We start from the raw sequence: 17,448 nt of genomic DNA, 5'->3' as shown, positions 1-17,448 counted from the left end.
ACTGCAGTGCTGGCTGGAACTTGAGGCAAAAATAAAAAAAGCCTTCGCATTAGCCTTTAAGGCAAAGCAGTTCACACTTAAAGGCTCTCTAGTTATCACAGGTTGGAAGTATTTCTCTGCTGCAGAACATACGGCTAGCCGTCATTACTCTGTACCGTGCTGGTCACCCAATTCCTGTTTAGTGGCGTGAAGTTAAATACATAACCATGTTCACTGTGGTCACAATTCAAAAGTGGAATGTAGGTAACTTTAAAAATTCTAATCTAAATACATCCCAGATACAAATCAGCATCTTGTGTTAACCTCTATGAAAGTGTCCATTAGCACGCCTTTATCTTCAAAGATGTTGGCTGAGTGTGTGATCCAGAACTAAACTGAAAACCCAAGAGGAGGCTGCCCAGATGGGGTGAAAGGACAAGGAGTATTAACTAGGACTCACGCGGGCATACTGGTCCATGAGAAACACCTAATAGCAAGTCCTCTCAGTGACAGAAACATGAGGCAAGGCACTCCTGTGCCCTTACCCGCTTTACCGTCAGGTGGGCATAATGCCACGCTGGCATCTGCTTCCTAACACTCAACTGAAAGAGAGCTGTGAAATGCAAACCACTTGGTAAATGCAGTATGCTAAACGATACTCACGCAAGTGAGAATTATTAAAGACTCTGAGACTTTCTTAAAGCAATTAAAAAGTCCAGAAATATTTTAAATTCTTGGAGGATTCATGAATAAATGAAAAGCTACAATACAATATGTATATTACATGTCTTTATTATTTCTTAACTTATGTTCTTTTAAAATAGCATTACTCTTTTAAATTCCCCCTGCATAATTTAAAGAAATCTAGATTAAAAAAAAAAAGAGACATGTATCTTGGCAAAAGAAAATCCACAAAAAAACTGCTGCCAAATGTTCAAAGGACATATATTAAGTTATTTTAAACACAGACAATTCATTTACTCTCGATTCAGAGCTAATAAGAACAGTAATCTCCTATGGAGTTCTCTGTATGAAGCGGAAGGCTTGTCTGAGCAGTGCAATTGTGGGTGGTTGTTATTATAGATACAGCTGAACATTATGATCCTAACAGTAATTATATATATTAATACAACCAGATTACCTACCACAATGCGAGTGTACAGGGGTCGTTACCAACCACTATTGAAGTACACCTCTCAGCCAAGTGAGAACACTGCACACAAGCACTCACAGCTTTACAGTCTCTGTGCGGCTGGAGGAAGTACAATTGGCTCACCAGGGCTGACTTTTTTATTTTGTCAGTCAACAGCAACTCAGAAATGCTTGGCTAATTACCATAGTTCTGCTCATGGGTTAAAATTAGTAATATGGGGAGTCGGACAGTAGCACAGCGGGTTAAGCGCATGTGGTGCGAAGCACAGGGACCGGCCTAAGGATCCTGGTTCGAGACCTGGCTCCCCACCTGCAGGGGAGTCATTTCACAGGCGGCGAAGCAGGTCTGCAGGTGTCTGTCTTTCTCTCCCCCTCTCTGTCTTCCCCTCCTCTCTCCATTTCTCTCTGTCCTATCCAACAACGACGACATCAATAACAACAAAAGGGAAACAACAGGGAAAAATAAATATAAAAAATTATTTAAAAAAAAAATTAGTAATATGTACTTGAGTGGTCCCGGAGGTGGCACAGTGGATACAGCTTTGGACTCTCAAGCATGAGGTCCTGAGTTCAACCCCCAGTGGCACATGTACCAGAGTGATTTCTCTATCTTTCTCATTAATAAGAATAAATAATTGTTTTTGTTTTTAAAGAAGTATGTACTTGAAGGAATTGGGCTGGGAGGGAAAATAAAATGCTTATATTTAGGATCAGGAGATAGCTCAGTGGTCAGTGTCATGCCTATTTCACTTATTCTGACACAGCAGGGGCTTTCAGATAACACTCTAAAGAATTTTTCTCAGGGGAAGAGTAGATGGCCTATGATTATACAAAAAGACTCTCATGCCTGAGGCTTGAAGGTCCCAGGTTCAATTCTCCTGCATCACCATAAGCCAGAGCTGACCAGTACTCTGTTAAGGAAAAAAAAAAAAAATTCTCAGTAGAAATGAGTATACTTATTAAAATGTTTTTATGTTAAACAAGATTCACTGTTGTTTAACAGATGTAGGAATAAAATATCTTTGTGAAGGGTTCCTACCGTTATCCTGTTATTTACAAAAACTTACTGATTCATTTCTAGAGACACGTTTTCCCTTTGGCTATTTTAGAATAAAACTAGAAGAAATTTGAGGAGCAATCTCATCTCACGAATTCTGAATCAGGGGACAGAGGCCCAGAGATGTTCAAGTAATACAGTCAAGGGCACACTGCCAGTACACAGCAGAGACCCAAGTAGATCCTGTATGTTGCTGTTTCCTTGGGCAAAGGCCAAGGCTGTCCACTTCCAGGAGACGTCGAAGAGAGCTGCGCCTGTGACTTTGCAGACGGAAACGATGTCTCAGATCTGCTGCCACTCCTCACCTTTCAGCCTGTCTCCGAAATGCACATATTGTCAACGCAAGAAAATGTAAGAACAAATGAACCTCAAACCTTACTGTTTCATCTGGTGCTCCATGGCGATCAAACTGGTACAGTGAAGCCACGTGAGTGACAAGCCACAAACTCAGGCCCAGTGGGTCCCTGGGCTCAGTGAGAGGGACAGGTCTGCTTTGGTCACTGGACTTTTCAAAGAGTGTTCTAAGTAGATTATTCAACCTGTTCCAAAATGACTAGTGACACAAAGGGGGGGGGGAAGACAATTCCATTAGGCATGGATCTAATAATTTATTTCATCTTTTCCATCAATTTTATAAAGAAACAATACACATTCAAAACTTAAAAGACAAAGGAGAGAAATTAAAGGACTGAGGTTAATTGTGCAAAACTACTTCAGATCACTAAAAGAAAAGCCTAGACTACTACGTGTACTTCTGAAAGATGTCGCATGTCCCCGCAATCAGCTCTTCTCATGGCCAGTGGTCACTTCTGCCCCGGAACCGAATTCATAAACCACCCGCCTGCTTTGCGAAGGTGCCCTCTGTGGGCTGTGGGCCAGCCTCCCGTGTTAGAGCTGTGGCCACAGGGCAGGAACGACTGATACTATGGTGTCCCTCACTCTCTGTCTCTTTACCTGAAAAGGTGCCCTGACTTCAGAGGAATAGGTAAGTCTAAACCGTGTTATTTTTGGCTTTTTAAAATATACATTTGTGGGAGTCGGGCTGTAGCGCAGCGGGTTAAGCGCAGGTGGCGCTAAGCACAAGGACCCACATAAGGATCCTGGTTCAAGCCCCGGCTCCCCACCTGCAGGGGAATCGCTTCACAAGCGGTGAAGCAGGTCTGCAGGTGTCTGTCTGTCTCTCCCCCTCTGTCTCCCCCTCCCCTCTCCACTTCTCTCTGTCCTATCCAACAACAATGACAACAATAATAACTACAACAATAAAACAACAAGGGCAACAAAAGGGAATAAATAAAAATAAATATTAAAAAAAAAGAAAAGAATATATATATTTGTATTCTTAAGTAGCTCTTTTCCATTCTTTAGTAATTTAGTTGAGTTGTGCAAAATATTTCTGAGATTCAGCCAGATTAGCAATTATCTGTAGGAAGTTCATTCAGAGTATTACATCTTGGGGGTGGGGAGATAGCATAATGGTTATCCAAAGAGACTCTCATGTCTGAGGCTCCAAAGTCCCAATACTATTAGAGAGGATAGCAACTGTTTCTGGGTTTTGAAATAATCATATACATAAATGGACATTCTCAAGACTCCCTTACCTAAAGCAGGAAAAAAAAAAGTACACTACACCTAGCATTTAAAACTCATTCCAAAAATAAAAGGAGCCCAGAATCTGTATGTTACAAAGATTTATTGAATAACTGAAAATATTAACTCCAAATAATGAAAAGATTATACAAAGTGGCCATTTTTTTTCTTGACATGGTTACAAAACAGTCACTGTTAGATTTTAAAGAAACAGTACATCAGATTCTATGGCTTTTAAAAATATATGAAGCATTGTAATTATGCATGATGGCTTGAAGCTTTATATGAAAGAGGCCAAAAATGAGTAAAATTCTTAGTAAAGTTAAGCCGATGTTCAATGGTAATACATTTGTTAAGTGCTTTTAATTATAGTAAAAGATGCAATACTCTGGTGTTTTGTTTGTTTGTTTACCTTTGGTTTACATTTGATAAAGTCCCTGCTATAATAATAGTTTATAATATAGGTCTTTCAAACTAACAGAAAAAAGCTAATCATATTAGATAGTAGCATCCAAACCCCAAATTATGTGAAACTGATTCAGTGGAAAAATCCATGAAAAATCTCAAGTAATTTCCAAATAACGAACAGTTTAAATATAATTTCAAAATGCATGTCTGTGCTCCAGGTATGTCTCTCCTTCCCCTTCACTCTACAGCGCTGGAAGCAAACCTGCGTCTGGAGAAGCAGCTCAGTGAGCTCAGAGCATTTCTCACCTTGCCCGTTGTGGTTTCCCTTCCCCTTCTTGAAGTAAGATATCCTAATGGCGACACCCGGGCCTCACTCCTCCCCAGACTGCAGGTGCCGCGTCTCCTGACTGACATGTCTCTGATGCGCCTGAGGGCACCGGCCACGCTCAGGGTCAGAGGCAGCACGACGGTTCTCCCCAGGGCAGGGCACTGGAGCCAGCAACAGTGCCAGAGCAGGACCAGAGTCTGTGCTAGGAGTGATGTGCAGGCGTCTACCACGCGCAGAGAAACGCACTGTGCTCATGTGACGACCGTTTTGTTTGTCAACAAGATGAAAACAGATCTTCAGCAGTGAGTCATATTCTGTTTACTGGTGGCAGTTGTCGCATTAAAACGACTTAAGACTGTGCTTAAAACCACTGGAAAGCTTGCTAAGAGAAAGACACTAACGTCAGTTTTATGACTTACTTCTGAGAGAGCCCATTTACTTCTGTGGTCCAGCAGGTGGATCAGCAGAACCCAGAATTCTCTGATGCAGGAACATGAGCAGTGCTGACTCACTACTGCTTCAGAAGGCCTGACCTATGGGAGAGAGTCACAGCCAGTAACCCGACATGCCAGAGCTCTCCTTGTGCTCTTTCTCTTTTCTTTAATATATTTTTATATTTATTCCCTTTTGTTGCCCTTGTTTTATTGTTGCAGTTATTATTGTTGTTGTTATTGATGTCATCGTTGTTGGACAGGACAGAGAGAAATGGAGAGAGGAGGGGAAGACAGAGAGGGTGAGAGAAAGACAGACACCTGCAGACCAGCTTCACCGCTTGTGAAGTGATTCCCCTGCAGGTGGGGAGCCAGGAGCTCAACTGGGATCTTTACACGGGTCCTTGCGCTTTGCGCCACCTGCGCTTGACCTACTGTGCTACCTCCGGACTCCCTCCTTGTGCTCTTTCAAAGTTTACAGAGTACTTAAAATTTATGGTCAATCATAGAAAGTACGTAAATAAGTAAATAAATAAATAAAACACTCAAGGCTTCATTAGTGACATTATCTTTGCGACAACTCTGCAGTTCTATTTGAACTCTATTCTATAAAGACAATACCAGTGTAGGACACATTAACTGTAAACAACAAGTCAGAGTGGTGCTACACTCCAATGAGGTCTCATTTACAGTGGGTGGGGAAGATAGTATAGTGGTTATGCAGAGACTCTCATGCCTGAGGCTCCAAAGTCCCAGTCCCCGCCAGAACTGAGCAGTGCCCTGGTCAAAAAAAACTTACAAAAGCAAGTGGTGTGCTAGACTCATTCTTATATCTATGGCTTCCTCATCCTGGTCAAATCCATCAACCAAAATAGTCTTCTTTTTTAAAAAAATATTTATTTATTTTTCCTTTTGTTGCCCTTGTTGTTTTATTGTTGTAGTTATTATTGTTGTTATTGATGTCGTCGTTGTTGGGTAGGACTGAAAGAAATGGAGAGAGGAGGGAAGACAGAGAGGGGGAGAGAAAGACAGACACCTGCAGACCTGCTTCACCGCCTGTGAAGCGAATCCCTTGCAGGTGGGGAGCTGGGGACTCGAACTGGGATCCTTATGCAGGTCCCTGCGCTTTGCACTTAACCCACTGCGCCACCGCCTGACTCCCCCAAAATAGTCTTCTAACAAGATTGGAAAAATCAATTTTGAGTCAATATAAAGTCAAATTAAAAATATCTTTAGTCAGAATAAATACAATTATTAAGGAAATACAGAGATCAAGCAATTATATCACTTTAATAACAAATATGTTCTCAGCAGTGCTTCAGACAGTGTGGTATTACCGCAGGACCCACACTGCCTCTGGGAATCGTCGGACTGCAGGAGTTCACACTGCATTCCTTCCTTCAAGTACTTCATAGACACTTGTGTCTGCTTTCTTTAAAAGACTGACTTTGAATTGAGACAGAGAGAAATCGAGAGGAGATGGGAAGACAGAGAGGGAAGGTGAGGTGAGGGGAGATTCTAGAGAGACCTGTAGCAGGTTCCCCTGCAGGTGGGGACCGGGGAACGGAACCCAGGGCCTTGAGTACATTTTGTCAGCTGCACCCATGACTATTTAGTATAATTTTTTTATTGGGTAGAGACAGAAATTGGTTGAGAGGCGAGAGATAGGAAGGGAGAGAAAAAGAGTCACCTATAGCCCTGCTTCCCCACTCATGAAAGGGATGAGGACACTCTGCAAGTTTCCACTGCACAGAAATGAGCAGATCCTCAATCAGCTTCAACTTCAATAAACAGTGACAAACACAATTTAGTAAAAATATGTAATCTCCCCCAAATTGTAGAGCTTTTATGGAACCAAGCAATCTTTGTTCAAATTTGTCAACTAACTTGAAGTATTCATTTGTTTTATTATGTTATAACAAGCTGGCCTGTCCTAGCGGAACAGAAGTTAAATTTTCAGTCATTATGATAAACAAGTTTAGACAAGATGAAAATGGCTATTAGCTCTACGACACTAATCCCAGCTTGTTTTAAATGTTTAAATCAAGTTTGTTTTCTGTCCAGCTCCTAGATCATCGTAAGTATAAAATTATATGGGCTGTTTCTATTAAATACCAAAAGTATAAATTCTTAAAAACATTACCTTCTCATACCTGTGGAGCGACAAACTTATTAAATCACACAGGAGATTTTCACAATGTTCTTCAAATAGGCTCACGCTGGTCAGATTGTCACCTGTGAGATTCACAAACTGATGACCATATACAACTTGTTCTGAAAACAGAGTGAGAAGAACCACTTTACATCTCCAATAGAGTGGCCAGGGAGGTGAAAACAGCACAGCTGTGCACAACTAGTATTCACACGAGCACATACAGACACACGCAAACGCCACGCAGTCACGGGACTAGCAGCACACGGACAGGAGAGGTGCTGAGGCGATGGGGTCGTCTGTCTAAATAACTGAGGGTTTCTTTTCCACCTCAATAGGGCTTACAAAGTACTGCTAAGCTGCTGCCAAAGCCAAATATGCTAGAGAGAGCACGGGCAAAAATTAGGCGGCCCGTCCAACTCAAGGCTGCCTGACTGTGCAGGCACTGCAAGCTACAGCTGACTCGCTAAGATCAGAAAGACAGGTAACGAGCAGGCAATGAAGTCAAAACAGACCACGAATCATTGTGAAGGTACCCAACCTCGCTGCTCACAGGAAATGGCACAGTGCACTGAGATGAAGCACCCCTGAACAAAAGTCAACAAGAATGAAACGTCATTCATAGCGTTTCACGGCGCACGTGCAGCACACAATGACAGGCCAGTGCCTTCAGGACTGAAAGTACAGAATGCCACTTTGATTCTAAGAATCCACTCAACAGAATAGCTTGTACACATGCAAAGATGTGTGCATTTATCTATATACCTACCTACTGTACAGACACACACACGCATATGCATATGTATGTACAGACTGCAATGGTGCTCAGTGAAATGTTTATATCAAAAATGGAAACAACTTATTCAAAACCAGAATTAAATATACATGACAGATCCAAACATACAGTCCTTGATAAAGAGCGATAACGAAGCACAAGTGTTGGTGTGCTTCTGGTTCTGCCTCTGGGAGCCCTTCTGTTACACTGCTTGACGTTGTGGTCTATTTACATGGTCATTCTGTTACATTGGTTTGGTCTCACTCCCCCTGCCTCCGGGAGATTTTGGTTTAGTCCTTGCTATTTTGCACTTCTCTCTTCTCCCTGCCCCCCTATTCTACACACTTCCTGGGTTCCTGACGCTGCCGTGGAGGAGAAAGATGGAGAGAGATGGACGAGCCCATTGTGTTGTGACTAGGTTGTTGGACTGCTTGGCCGCTCGTGAATAAAGATTAAACTGTGTTCTCAGCTCCGCCATGAGTTTCTGATCTTCTGTCTCCCGCCCGTGAAGCCAAGCACTTCTCTAACATACAGTTAAACGAGATACAACACTACTTAGTTTGATGATGCTGATTCTGCCTAAAGACACAAGTAAAAATTCTACCTCTAACTTTCTGTAAATGTGCACACTAGTACCAACTGTGGAAATACAAACCCAGGTGTTCTTAGCAGTGAACACTAGAAAGAAATAAGACTTTTACTTTATGTAGTAACCATAATTTTGTTTTAGTAATCAAAAAGCACTGGTTTAAAAAAAAAAGACAATAAATTTAGATGTTAAGACCGTAAGTCGGAAATTCACACACTTACTCAGCTTTTCTCCCAGCATGTGAAGGATCTCCAGCACCAGCCAGTGGACATCTAAGTGGAGGTGGAGTAAGTGCCATGATGGTGGGAAGAGCTGCCAATGACAAGACCGGGTGAGACCAGGGCTCACAGCGCCTCCCTTACCGCGTGTGTCACAACAGACACAGCAGAGGACCGGGTGAAACCAGGGCTGACAGCGCCTCCCTTACCGCGTGTCACAACAGACACAGCAGAGGACCGGGTGAAACCAGGGCTGACAGCGCCTCCCTTACCGCGTGTCACAACAGACACAGCAGAGGACCGGGTGAGACCAGGGCTGACAGCGCCTCCCTTACCGCGTGTCACAACAGACACAGCAGAGGACCGGGTGAGACCAGGGCTCACAGCGCCTCCCTTACCGCGTGTGTCACAACAGACACAGCAGAGGACCGGGTGAGACCAGGGCTCACAGCGCCTCCCTTACCGCGTGTGCCACAACAGACACAGCAGAGGACCGGGTGAGACCAGGGCTCACAGTGCCTCCCTTACCGCGTGTGTCACAACAGACACAGCAGAGGACCGGGTGAGACCAGGGCTCACAGTGCCTCCCTTACCGCGTGTGTCACAACAGACACAGCAGAGGACCGGGTGAGACCAGGGCTCACAGCGCCTCCCTTACCGCGTGTCACAACAGACACAGCAGAGGACCGGGTGAGACCAGGGCTCACAGCGCCTCCCTTGCTGCGTATGTCACAACAGAGTAGCAGCTCTGGTCACCTGCAAGGCTAAAGACCCAATTACCCCACCACTATTCAAACGTTCAAAGAAAACCTTTGGTTTCTGTTCACAAGAAGGTTAAAAGCAAGCTGGAAGAATGGATAACGCTCATGCCTGAGGAACCAAAGGCCGCAGGTTCTAAAGCCAGCACCAGCATGAGCCAGAGCTGAGTGGGGCTCTGGTGTTTCTGTCTTCCTCTCTGTATCTCTCTCTGTCTCATTAAAAGAAATAAAATAAAAAGACTCAAAGAAGATCCTTTCTAAGGAAATCTCTGAAGATAGAAACCATCATCTGGTGGATGAAGATAGACCCATTCTGAGGTTGCCTCAAGACTTTTGCAGTAAAGGTCGCTTTTAATCAATGTTGGATTCTACCAAAGCTGCAAGGCAGTTAAGTATTTTTTCCATGGTTTAATTTTAAACTATAGTTAAGAAATGCATTTTAAGAATAATATAGAAAATGTTCATTCTTGATTCCTGCATTAGGATTCAACAATTCTTATTCAAAAGCCGGAAGAACTCGGACTGGTGAAGTAGCTTAGCTGAGGAGTGTGTTCTCCTGCACGTGCACGACCCACGCGGGCTCAAGTCCAGGCCCCTCGCCATTAAAGGAAGCTTTGCTGCTATCGTCTCCTGCACTCGCTCTGCCCCTCTTCTATCAGTATCCGCAGGAGGAGGAGGAGGAAGGGGAGGAAGAAGAGGAGGGAGAGAGGAAGGAGAGATGGGGGAGGAGGCAGAGGAGGGAGGAAGGAGCAACAATCAGAGCTCTTGGGGCTATTAAGTGGCTCACGTCCAGGAGCGCACCACAGATCACGACCTTCCTACATGTGGGGCTCTGTGCTTGGGTTCTGACACCACACAGAGGTACCACGGACAGCACAGGGCGGCAGGCGTGGACAGTAGGACGGTGCTACGGTGCCTCTCCTCTCTGTCTCCCTGTTTTGCTCAATAATGATGTTAGGTGGAGTCATGCAAATGCAAAGCACTGGACTATTTTCCAGCTCCGCATAAAGTTAGACGTTTTAACAGCTGTGTCTTAGTGGGTGGTCAGTGCCCTTCTTCTACACAATATTCAGCATCATCAGAAAGGAAACTGCAGCGGCAGGTATGCTCCACTAAGAAAAGCAGGAAGAACAGGGAGGGGAATCGCCTTGTACAAACAGAAGTAAACAAGATGCGCTCTCATAAACAAATACTGACTCTGCAGTAGATAGTAAACAGCAAGCGGAGTCAGGAGAAGACGCATGAACCTGGCGTCTCAGACAGAGGGGAAGCCTGCTCACTCAGGAAAATAAGGGCTGACTAGCTGGATCATTTGCCAGAAATTAGAATTAGATTTCCTACCTCAGACTTTAAACAGAGAGGCACCCAAGAGCCAAGTATAAAGCACGTGCGTGTCTCAACAACCACACCGAGATGGTGCGGCACGAAAGAATCAACCCAGCTACAGAACTTTGACGTCTAGCAAGCAGGTCCTCTGGGTGCTGAAAGACACTCAGGTGCAAGCGTTTATAATGCAGGATACACACCAAATGTACCTACAATTTTAAAAGCTCCTAAAAATAAGGTATATGTCTAACTGAAAAGACCGTTAAATCAGTGCTTTCCAAATGTAACACTGGTAAAAGGTAAGAGTAAATAAGATCTTTGTGTGTGTGTGTGTGTGTGTGTGTGTGTGTGTGAAAGAGAGAGAGAGAGAGAGAGAGAGAGAGAGGAGCTAGGGCCTTGCACATTTGCAATTTCATTACTCTTGGGCGACTGGTTTTCATTCAGACAGAGAAACACAGGGCCGGGCGGTGGCGCACCTGGCTGAGCACACACATCACAGTGAACAAAGACCCGGGTTCAAGCCCCTGGTCCCCACCTGCAGGGGGAAAGCTTCATGAGCAGTGAAGCAGAACTGCTGGTGTCTCAGTCTCTTCCCTTCTTTACCCCCCCCCCCAATTTCTGTCTCTATCCAATAATAAAAAAATAAAAAGATTTAAAAAGAGATGGCGGGAGGCAGTGAGTGATGCACTTACTCTGGTGCCAAAGACTCTCACAGGATGCTGGAGCTTAAACCTGCACCGCGGGGAGGGGCAGGCGTGAGCCCAACCTGGAACAAGTTTTCTGGTACAAAAAGTCTTGAAAAAATGTTCCCTTTGTAAGATTTTTTTTTTCTTTTCATTTTTAAGCACAGTGCTGTAGTATGTGACTTTTATATGTGTTGAAGATGTACATTCTCTCGCTCTAACATTTTACTCTGTAGTCTGGTCTTCAAATAATTGGTTTGAGGACCCTGCAAACCAGGCCTACTTCCACTGCTAGACAAAACATGTCGATTCTAGTTACGCAGACACTCAGTGGTCATTCCGAAAACGTATAGAATTCTAGTTTATACAAACTAGAAAGAAGGAAAAATCTCTTTCTTTTCACCATCTACCCAAGAATCTTTGATGACAAGACTAAAAGCAATTATATATTTGCTTCTGATCAATTAGTTAATCTGTGAATTCAACTGCGATCACACTTTCATTATCCCATACCCTGGTACCTGATAGGAGCCCACTGCTTTGGTTAAATTTCACAGAAATAAACAAACATTCTACTGCATCTCATGTTTTGGCAGAGACACCTTCCGAATATTACTCAGGTCAGTAAAGTCAACGGAAAGGGCTGAGAAGGCAGGAGTTCCCACTGGGACTTATTGCTTATCATACATACATTTAAGGCCCCATGATCCTTTGGAGAATGTTATTTTTATCCATAGCCATGTTAGCATCACAAATTTTTAAAACCATACTTTAGAGAGAATGATTATTACAGGTAGGAAAAAAAGCATAGTTGAAGCAAACAATCATATTCCAAAAAGATTTCAAGAATCAGAATAGACATCATCATGTAGTTTTAAGTACAAATTACAAAGTGATCTTGAAATTTCTTAAAACATAAACTAGGGTTTGTCTAGGTTTTTGCTAATAAAAAAAGGTAAAAGTATTTAAAAATCGGAACAAAAATAGCTACCACAAATTCAGTGTATACTATTACCTAAAATCTTCACGCCTTTTAAGGTATTCCTCTCAAAAGCCTTAAGAAACCATATCAGTTACACAGAGGACTGAGGCCACAGGTGGTGTATGTCCAAATAGTATCTCTCTCAAGCAGAGAGTCTACTCGAGCTGTCTGGGTTGTTCCCCTTCCTCATCCCTCAGTGAGTATTTCTTGAAGTAAGAGGCTGATAGTTTAAAAGTTAAGGAAAAAGAAGCCAAACCTTAGTCTGGTTCTGATTGACAAACGCTCCTAGGTTAGCACTGGGCAGCTCAGACAGGTGTCCGACATACGAGAGTATTCCAAGGAGCTCGTCAACCAGCACCGAAGGAAGCTGAGCCTCCAGAGTGTCGTAGGGGTGGGCGGGGACAGGACTCTCGTTACTATGCACCTTCAGGCACCTGGAAAAAATATCACATCAGTCCTCAAAACTGGAGTGAAAATGTACTCAGAGATGCATGCAACAGCCAAAACAAGCAAACAAAAACAAATCCTTCCGCCGTCCTACCTGAAGATGAAGACTTTCACGTACTGAAGAAACGTCACACACTGCTGCCTGATGCCATCTGCTTTGCAGTGCAGGGTTGCTATTTTCCCTGAAAACAAGGCAGACAGAGTCAACTGCAGCTTGGCCAATCGTGACGCATTTTTGGGTACGTCTTAGAAATAGCGCAATACTCTTGTCTTGCAATGGTTTTGTTTGTCGCCTGGGCTTCACTGTTACTTTACACTGTGTGATCCCACCACCACTCTTACTTCACACTGTGTGAGCCCACCACCGCTCACTGCTACATGCTGTCGCTTTTCCCTCTAGAGGTGGAGAGAGAGAGAGAGAGAGAGAGACACACCACGCCTGGGCTTCACTGTTACTTCACACTGTGTGAGCCCACCACCACTCACTGCTACATGCTGTCGCTTTTCCCTCTAGAGGTGGAGAGAGAGAGAGAGAGAGACAAGACACACCACAGAGCTGCTGGTACCTCAGAAAACTCTGGCCAGGGGCTCAAACCCACTTCTCCTCACTGCCTGCAACAAGTGCCCTCTGCTGGGTGCCCGATCTCCTGGATGGTCTACCTTCTGCCTTTTTCTCCTACTTCCCATACAGCTGCACTCTTCCTCTCCCCAGCAAGCTGTCGTTCAGCTCAGCAGCGGCCTGTGTTGCTCTACCCAGTGGGCCCTCTGGGCAGTGACTCGCCCTCACAGCAGCACCAGCCATCACCTGGGTTCACCAGTCTCCCCGCTGCCAGTTTTCTTTCCTACTTGTCTTTATGGCCTGGAAAAACACTCAGAAACTTACCAAAGTCACAGGAGGCCTGTAGTAATGTTTCCAAGCTGTGTAGCTGCTGCCTGAGTGAAAAGATTTAAGTCAAGTTAATTTTAGAATAGTAAAAAAAAACTTAACAATCATGTCAGAGATGTTTCCAAATCTATTATATATTTTCAAAGCCTCTCATTTGTGAACAATGTTTAGTACTCTGGAATCATTTATTACAGTGTCAGCTTCAGATACTGAGGATTTCGAAAAAGATAAACTGTGCCTTTTCCTGACCCTCCACAGTAACTAAAGTACTAAAGGCTGCGTATATCTCAGGAAGTATGCCAAGTTATCATAGATTTTACAGCCAACAAAATATGGTTCATATCTGCAAACACTTAGGATACTTAGATAAAACTTATGTTAACACTTCCATAATAAAATGCTAAGTTGCCAACAATAAAGCCACAGACAACAGCTAAACGTAAACTAAAATTATCAAAGAGGACGACAGTGTGTGCTGTCCCACTGTCGTTTCTGAAAGGGATTCTCTTTTGTCCTTCTTCCTGCTTGGCTCTCAGCTCTTGAGATGGACCTGTAAGGGCGGCCTATGCTCTAGACTAAGGCTCAGTCCAGGGGCTGGGCAGTGGTGCAACCTGCTGAGCACACACATCATGCACAGGGACCCGGGTTCAAGCCCCAGCTCCCCGCCCACATGGGAAATGTTCTCCCGAGTGGTGAAGCAGGTCTGCAGGTGTCTATCTTTGTTTCTCCCCCTCTATTCTTTGTCCTGGTCAGTAGAGTACTAAGAAGAAAAAACAAAAGGCTGCTGGGGACGACGGGATTCACAGTGCCAGCACCTCGGCCCAGGCCTAGCCCCGGTGGCGATGAAATACACAGACTTAATTCAGGGCAGGGGAAGAAACCTCAGTTGGATACCATGTGCGAGAGCCGGGCTCAGGACTGGTGTGACTACGTGGGATGGAGCGTTAGCGCTGAGAACTCTGCCCCCTCGCCTCTGTTTCTGTCACATTCTATCTGAAAGAGCAGACCAAACAGAAAAGACTCAATCCTTTCTCAAAGAGTCACCCTTAGTCTTTTTCTCCCAGTAAAAGAAGTGGGGATGGTGCAGAACATTACTGTTTCTTCACATGCTCCTCCTACTCGGGGGCTGTCTTTTCATCCCCAAGGAATGAGGACTCCTGGGCACCTTCCCATTTTCATTTATGGTATAAATGAATCAGCGGCATCTTGCTATATTGGAGGATAGATCTTGACCAGCTGAGCCCATTTCTAAATCTCCTGAAATCTAAATGTGGACTGGGCTTTGATGAGGAACGGGTTTAATTCTGTTAATTGTGATAGGGCAGTGTTTATGTTCTTTGGAAAGTTCTCATTTTTAATAAATGTTTATTGAGATATTTTAGGGCAGATGACATGCTTGGAATTTGCTTAAAGGTTTTTAAGCCAAAACACAGAAAGGACACGCCAAAGGTAACATGGCAAAAGCTTGAGATTTACCGCCAGGGAAGGTATGTACAAGTCCATTGTACTTGCTGTCTACATCTCTGTATATTTCAGATCTTTCATCAAAATACTATATTATCAAAACCCGTCACATTAAAGAATCATATTATATTACACAGTCTGGAAGATAACATTTAGAAAGACTGAGTTCATCTTCCAAGGATTACTGAAAACTACAATGGCTAAACAAAAAGCACACCTTGTTTTTAACCCAAAATCATAATACAGTTCAAAACCTCATGTTTTCCTTCAACACATGCTGTCAAATATAGAAGAATAAAGGTTCTGAGAAGCCACACGCCCTCCTCCCACAAACATTACTTCTTGGTTTGTCTCTGCTCAGGTGACCTCGAAAGCAACATGCACACACTTCCACAGGTGCTTCCCCAACATCAGACACATTGCAAACAGCTAGTTACAAAGTCCAAGAGACACCTAGGCTCCGAGTCAGCTGGAAGGCAGAAAGAAGCCATATACCTGAGGAGATGGAAGAGCACCCTGGATGACTTCACTAAGGCGGTGCCAGTGACCCACTGGGTGCCAAATATTTCCACTGTGTCTTCTTCAAAGTTGGTTGGTAAAGGATCAAGATTCAAAATCAGTCTGAAATGAAGTGTAGATTTAATTGGACTCAACCTCAGAAACACTGTGCTTCACCCACACACGACAAGGCCGGGGAGCCTAACCAGGAAGACGACAGAGTTGGGGGACACGCTTCCACTTGGATGAGCCACGTCAGCTTGTGGAGGGCATTCAATTTCCCAAACTAACTCAGTTATTCTGAGCCAAACAGGGTAATCGCTTTTCAGATGTCAAACTTATGAAATCAACCACCACCAAGAGGTTTCTTTTCTGGATGAAGTCCCAGACTATTTCCAAAACAAGTCTACACAGCAGTCTCGACGCAACGTGCATCAGCCCACAGCAAGAGCTTGGAACAGGGGCAACAAAACGGTCTATCTTCTGATTACTGAGGATTTTCAGAATATTATCCCATGCTTTTGAAAAAGGTGGCATTCTAAAAGCCCAGGTGTTTGAGAATTCTCTTTAAGTAACAGGAGAACTAGTGACCATCTTCCTACACCATGCTCGGGGAGCAGTGAGGTAACAGACCATAAGGGGGCAAAGAAGTTCTGCTTCATATGAAAAAAACAAAAAAAGTTTAGGTTGGCTCTCACCTGGAAACCCACAACAGAACTCAATGCTAGCGTTCATCTTATCCACTGAGCAGATTTAGAAAAATCAGCCCGCAGACAAACAAAAACCCTGCTTGGTGAACATCACAGTCTAACCTATCGAAAAAAGCAAGAGCCAGTGCTAAGAAAGTGATGAAAAGTCTGCAGGGAAGACACAAAGACTCCACCTCCCTCTCACCTACCGCTTAAGGGCTCCGCTAGAGAGGTAGGACTCTCCGGAAAAGCGCTTTCCTCCTCCTCTGTTGGCAAACACACAAGAAAAGCGCGGAGGCTTGCACCATTCTGTGGCCGGCTCCAGCTCCAAGCTGTCCGTCAGAAACCCCGGCGTGGGGGGGCTGCTGTCCATTGCTTGCTTTACACCCTGCAAGGCCTGGGGCTCATCCTGGTCACCGCTGACCGTTCCGAAGGAGCGGTGTGTTAGGAGGCGTGGGCCGGCACACTGCAGCTGACCTCGGGAAGTTCCCAACGGCCCCTCGGAGGGCAAAATGCCTACGCAGCCCCCAACTCCCCAGCTCTGCCAGCGCCGACTCCAGGAGGCCAGGCAGACTCGGCCGGCAGCGGCAGGAGGTGACAATCTGCTCCCCACGCCGGCTCCTGGGGGGGCTGGGAGAAGAAAGAAAGGTTGGCGGGGCAGATAGTTTCAGCTTCTGAGTCCGCGGGTAGCGACCACACCGCACAGGCAGGCAGGCAGACAGACAGACAGACAGACAGACACACTGGAGTCAGGGGGTGCGGGAGCCTGGGGCCCTCGTCCGTCTCTGTCCCTGTGTGCTAAGTGAACACATCGGCCAGCCACGACACTGAGGTCAGGCCCATGCAGGAGACTGGGGGTGGAAGGAGGGATAGCTGGACGGATGGACGGACAGATGGGTGGGTGATAGCTATAGATGGGGGGATGGATGGCAGACAGGTAAGTCGAAACCCGCACTGAGGTCAGGCCCATGCAGCGGCCTGGCAGCCTTCCCGGCCCCCCGGCTCCATGTAGTGACTGAACACAGACAGATACGGGCAT

At 44.8% G+C, this 17,448-nt stretch overlaps 1 protein-coding gene across 4 annotated transcripts in view; it reads right to left on the bottom strand.

Moving 5' to 3' along the window:
* MMS22L (MMS22 like, DNA repair protein) overlaps nt 1–16,966 on the bottom strand; it is a 108,230-nt gene extending 91,264 nt beyond the window's left edge. For all 4 annotated transcript variants that reach the window (XR_009549638.1, XM_060190751.1, XM_060190752.1 and 1 more), the window contains exons 1-9: nt 16,619–16,966; nt 15,718–15,843; nt 13,756–13,805; nt 12,967–13,054; nt 12,682–12,859; nt 8,680–8,770; nt 7,086–7,216; nt 4,931–5,044; nt 2,568–2,741 (exon numbers count right to left, since the gene is read on the bottom strand). Coding sequence is in view for 3 of the 4 variants with exons in the window: in XM_060190751.1 (XP_060046734.1) it covers nt 2,568–2,741; nt 4,931–5,044; nt 7,086–7,216; nt 8,680–8,770; nt 12,682–12,859; nt 12,967–13,054; nt 13,756–13,805; nt 15,718–15,843; nt 16,619–16,782 (1,116 nt within the window). In the remaining variant the exon portion in view is untranslated. The remainder of the gene's footprint in view (nt 1–2,567; nt 2,742–4,930; nt 5,045–7,085; nt 7,217–8,679; nt 8,771–12,681; nt 12,860–12,966; nt 13,055–13,755; nt 13,806–15,717; nt 15,844–16,618) is intronic.
* Between the last annotated feature and the right edge of the window lie 482 nt (nt 16,967–17,448).

The sequence above is a fragment of the Erinaceus europaeus genome, chromosome 4 (genome assembly GCF_950295315.1).
Source record: "Erinaceus europaeus chromosome 4, mEriEur2.1, whole genome shotgun sequence".
Taxonomy (NCBI): Eukaryota; Metazoa; Chordata; class Mammalia; order Eulipotyphla; family Erinaceidae; genus Erinaceus; species Erinaceus europaeus.
The sequence above is the reverse complement of the archived record's forward strand: the minus strand, read 5'-3'. Positions and strand labels throughout refer to the sequence as shown.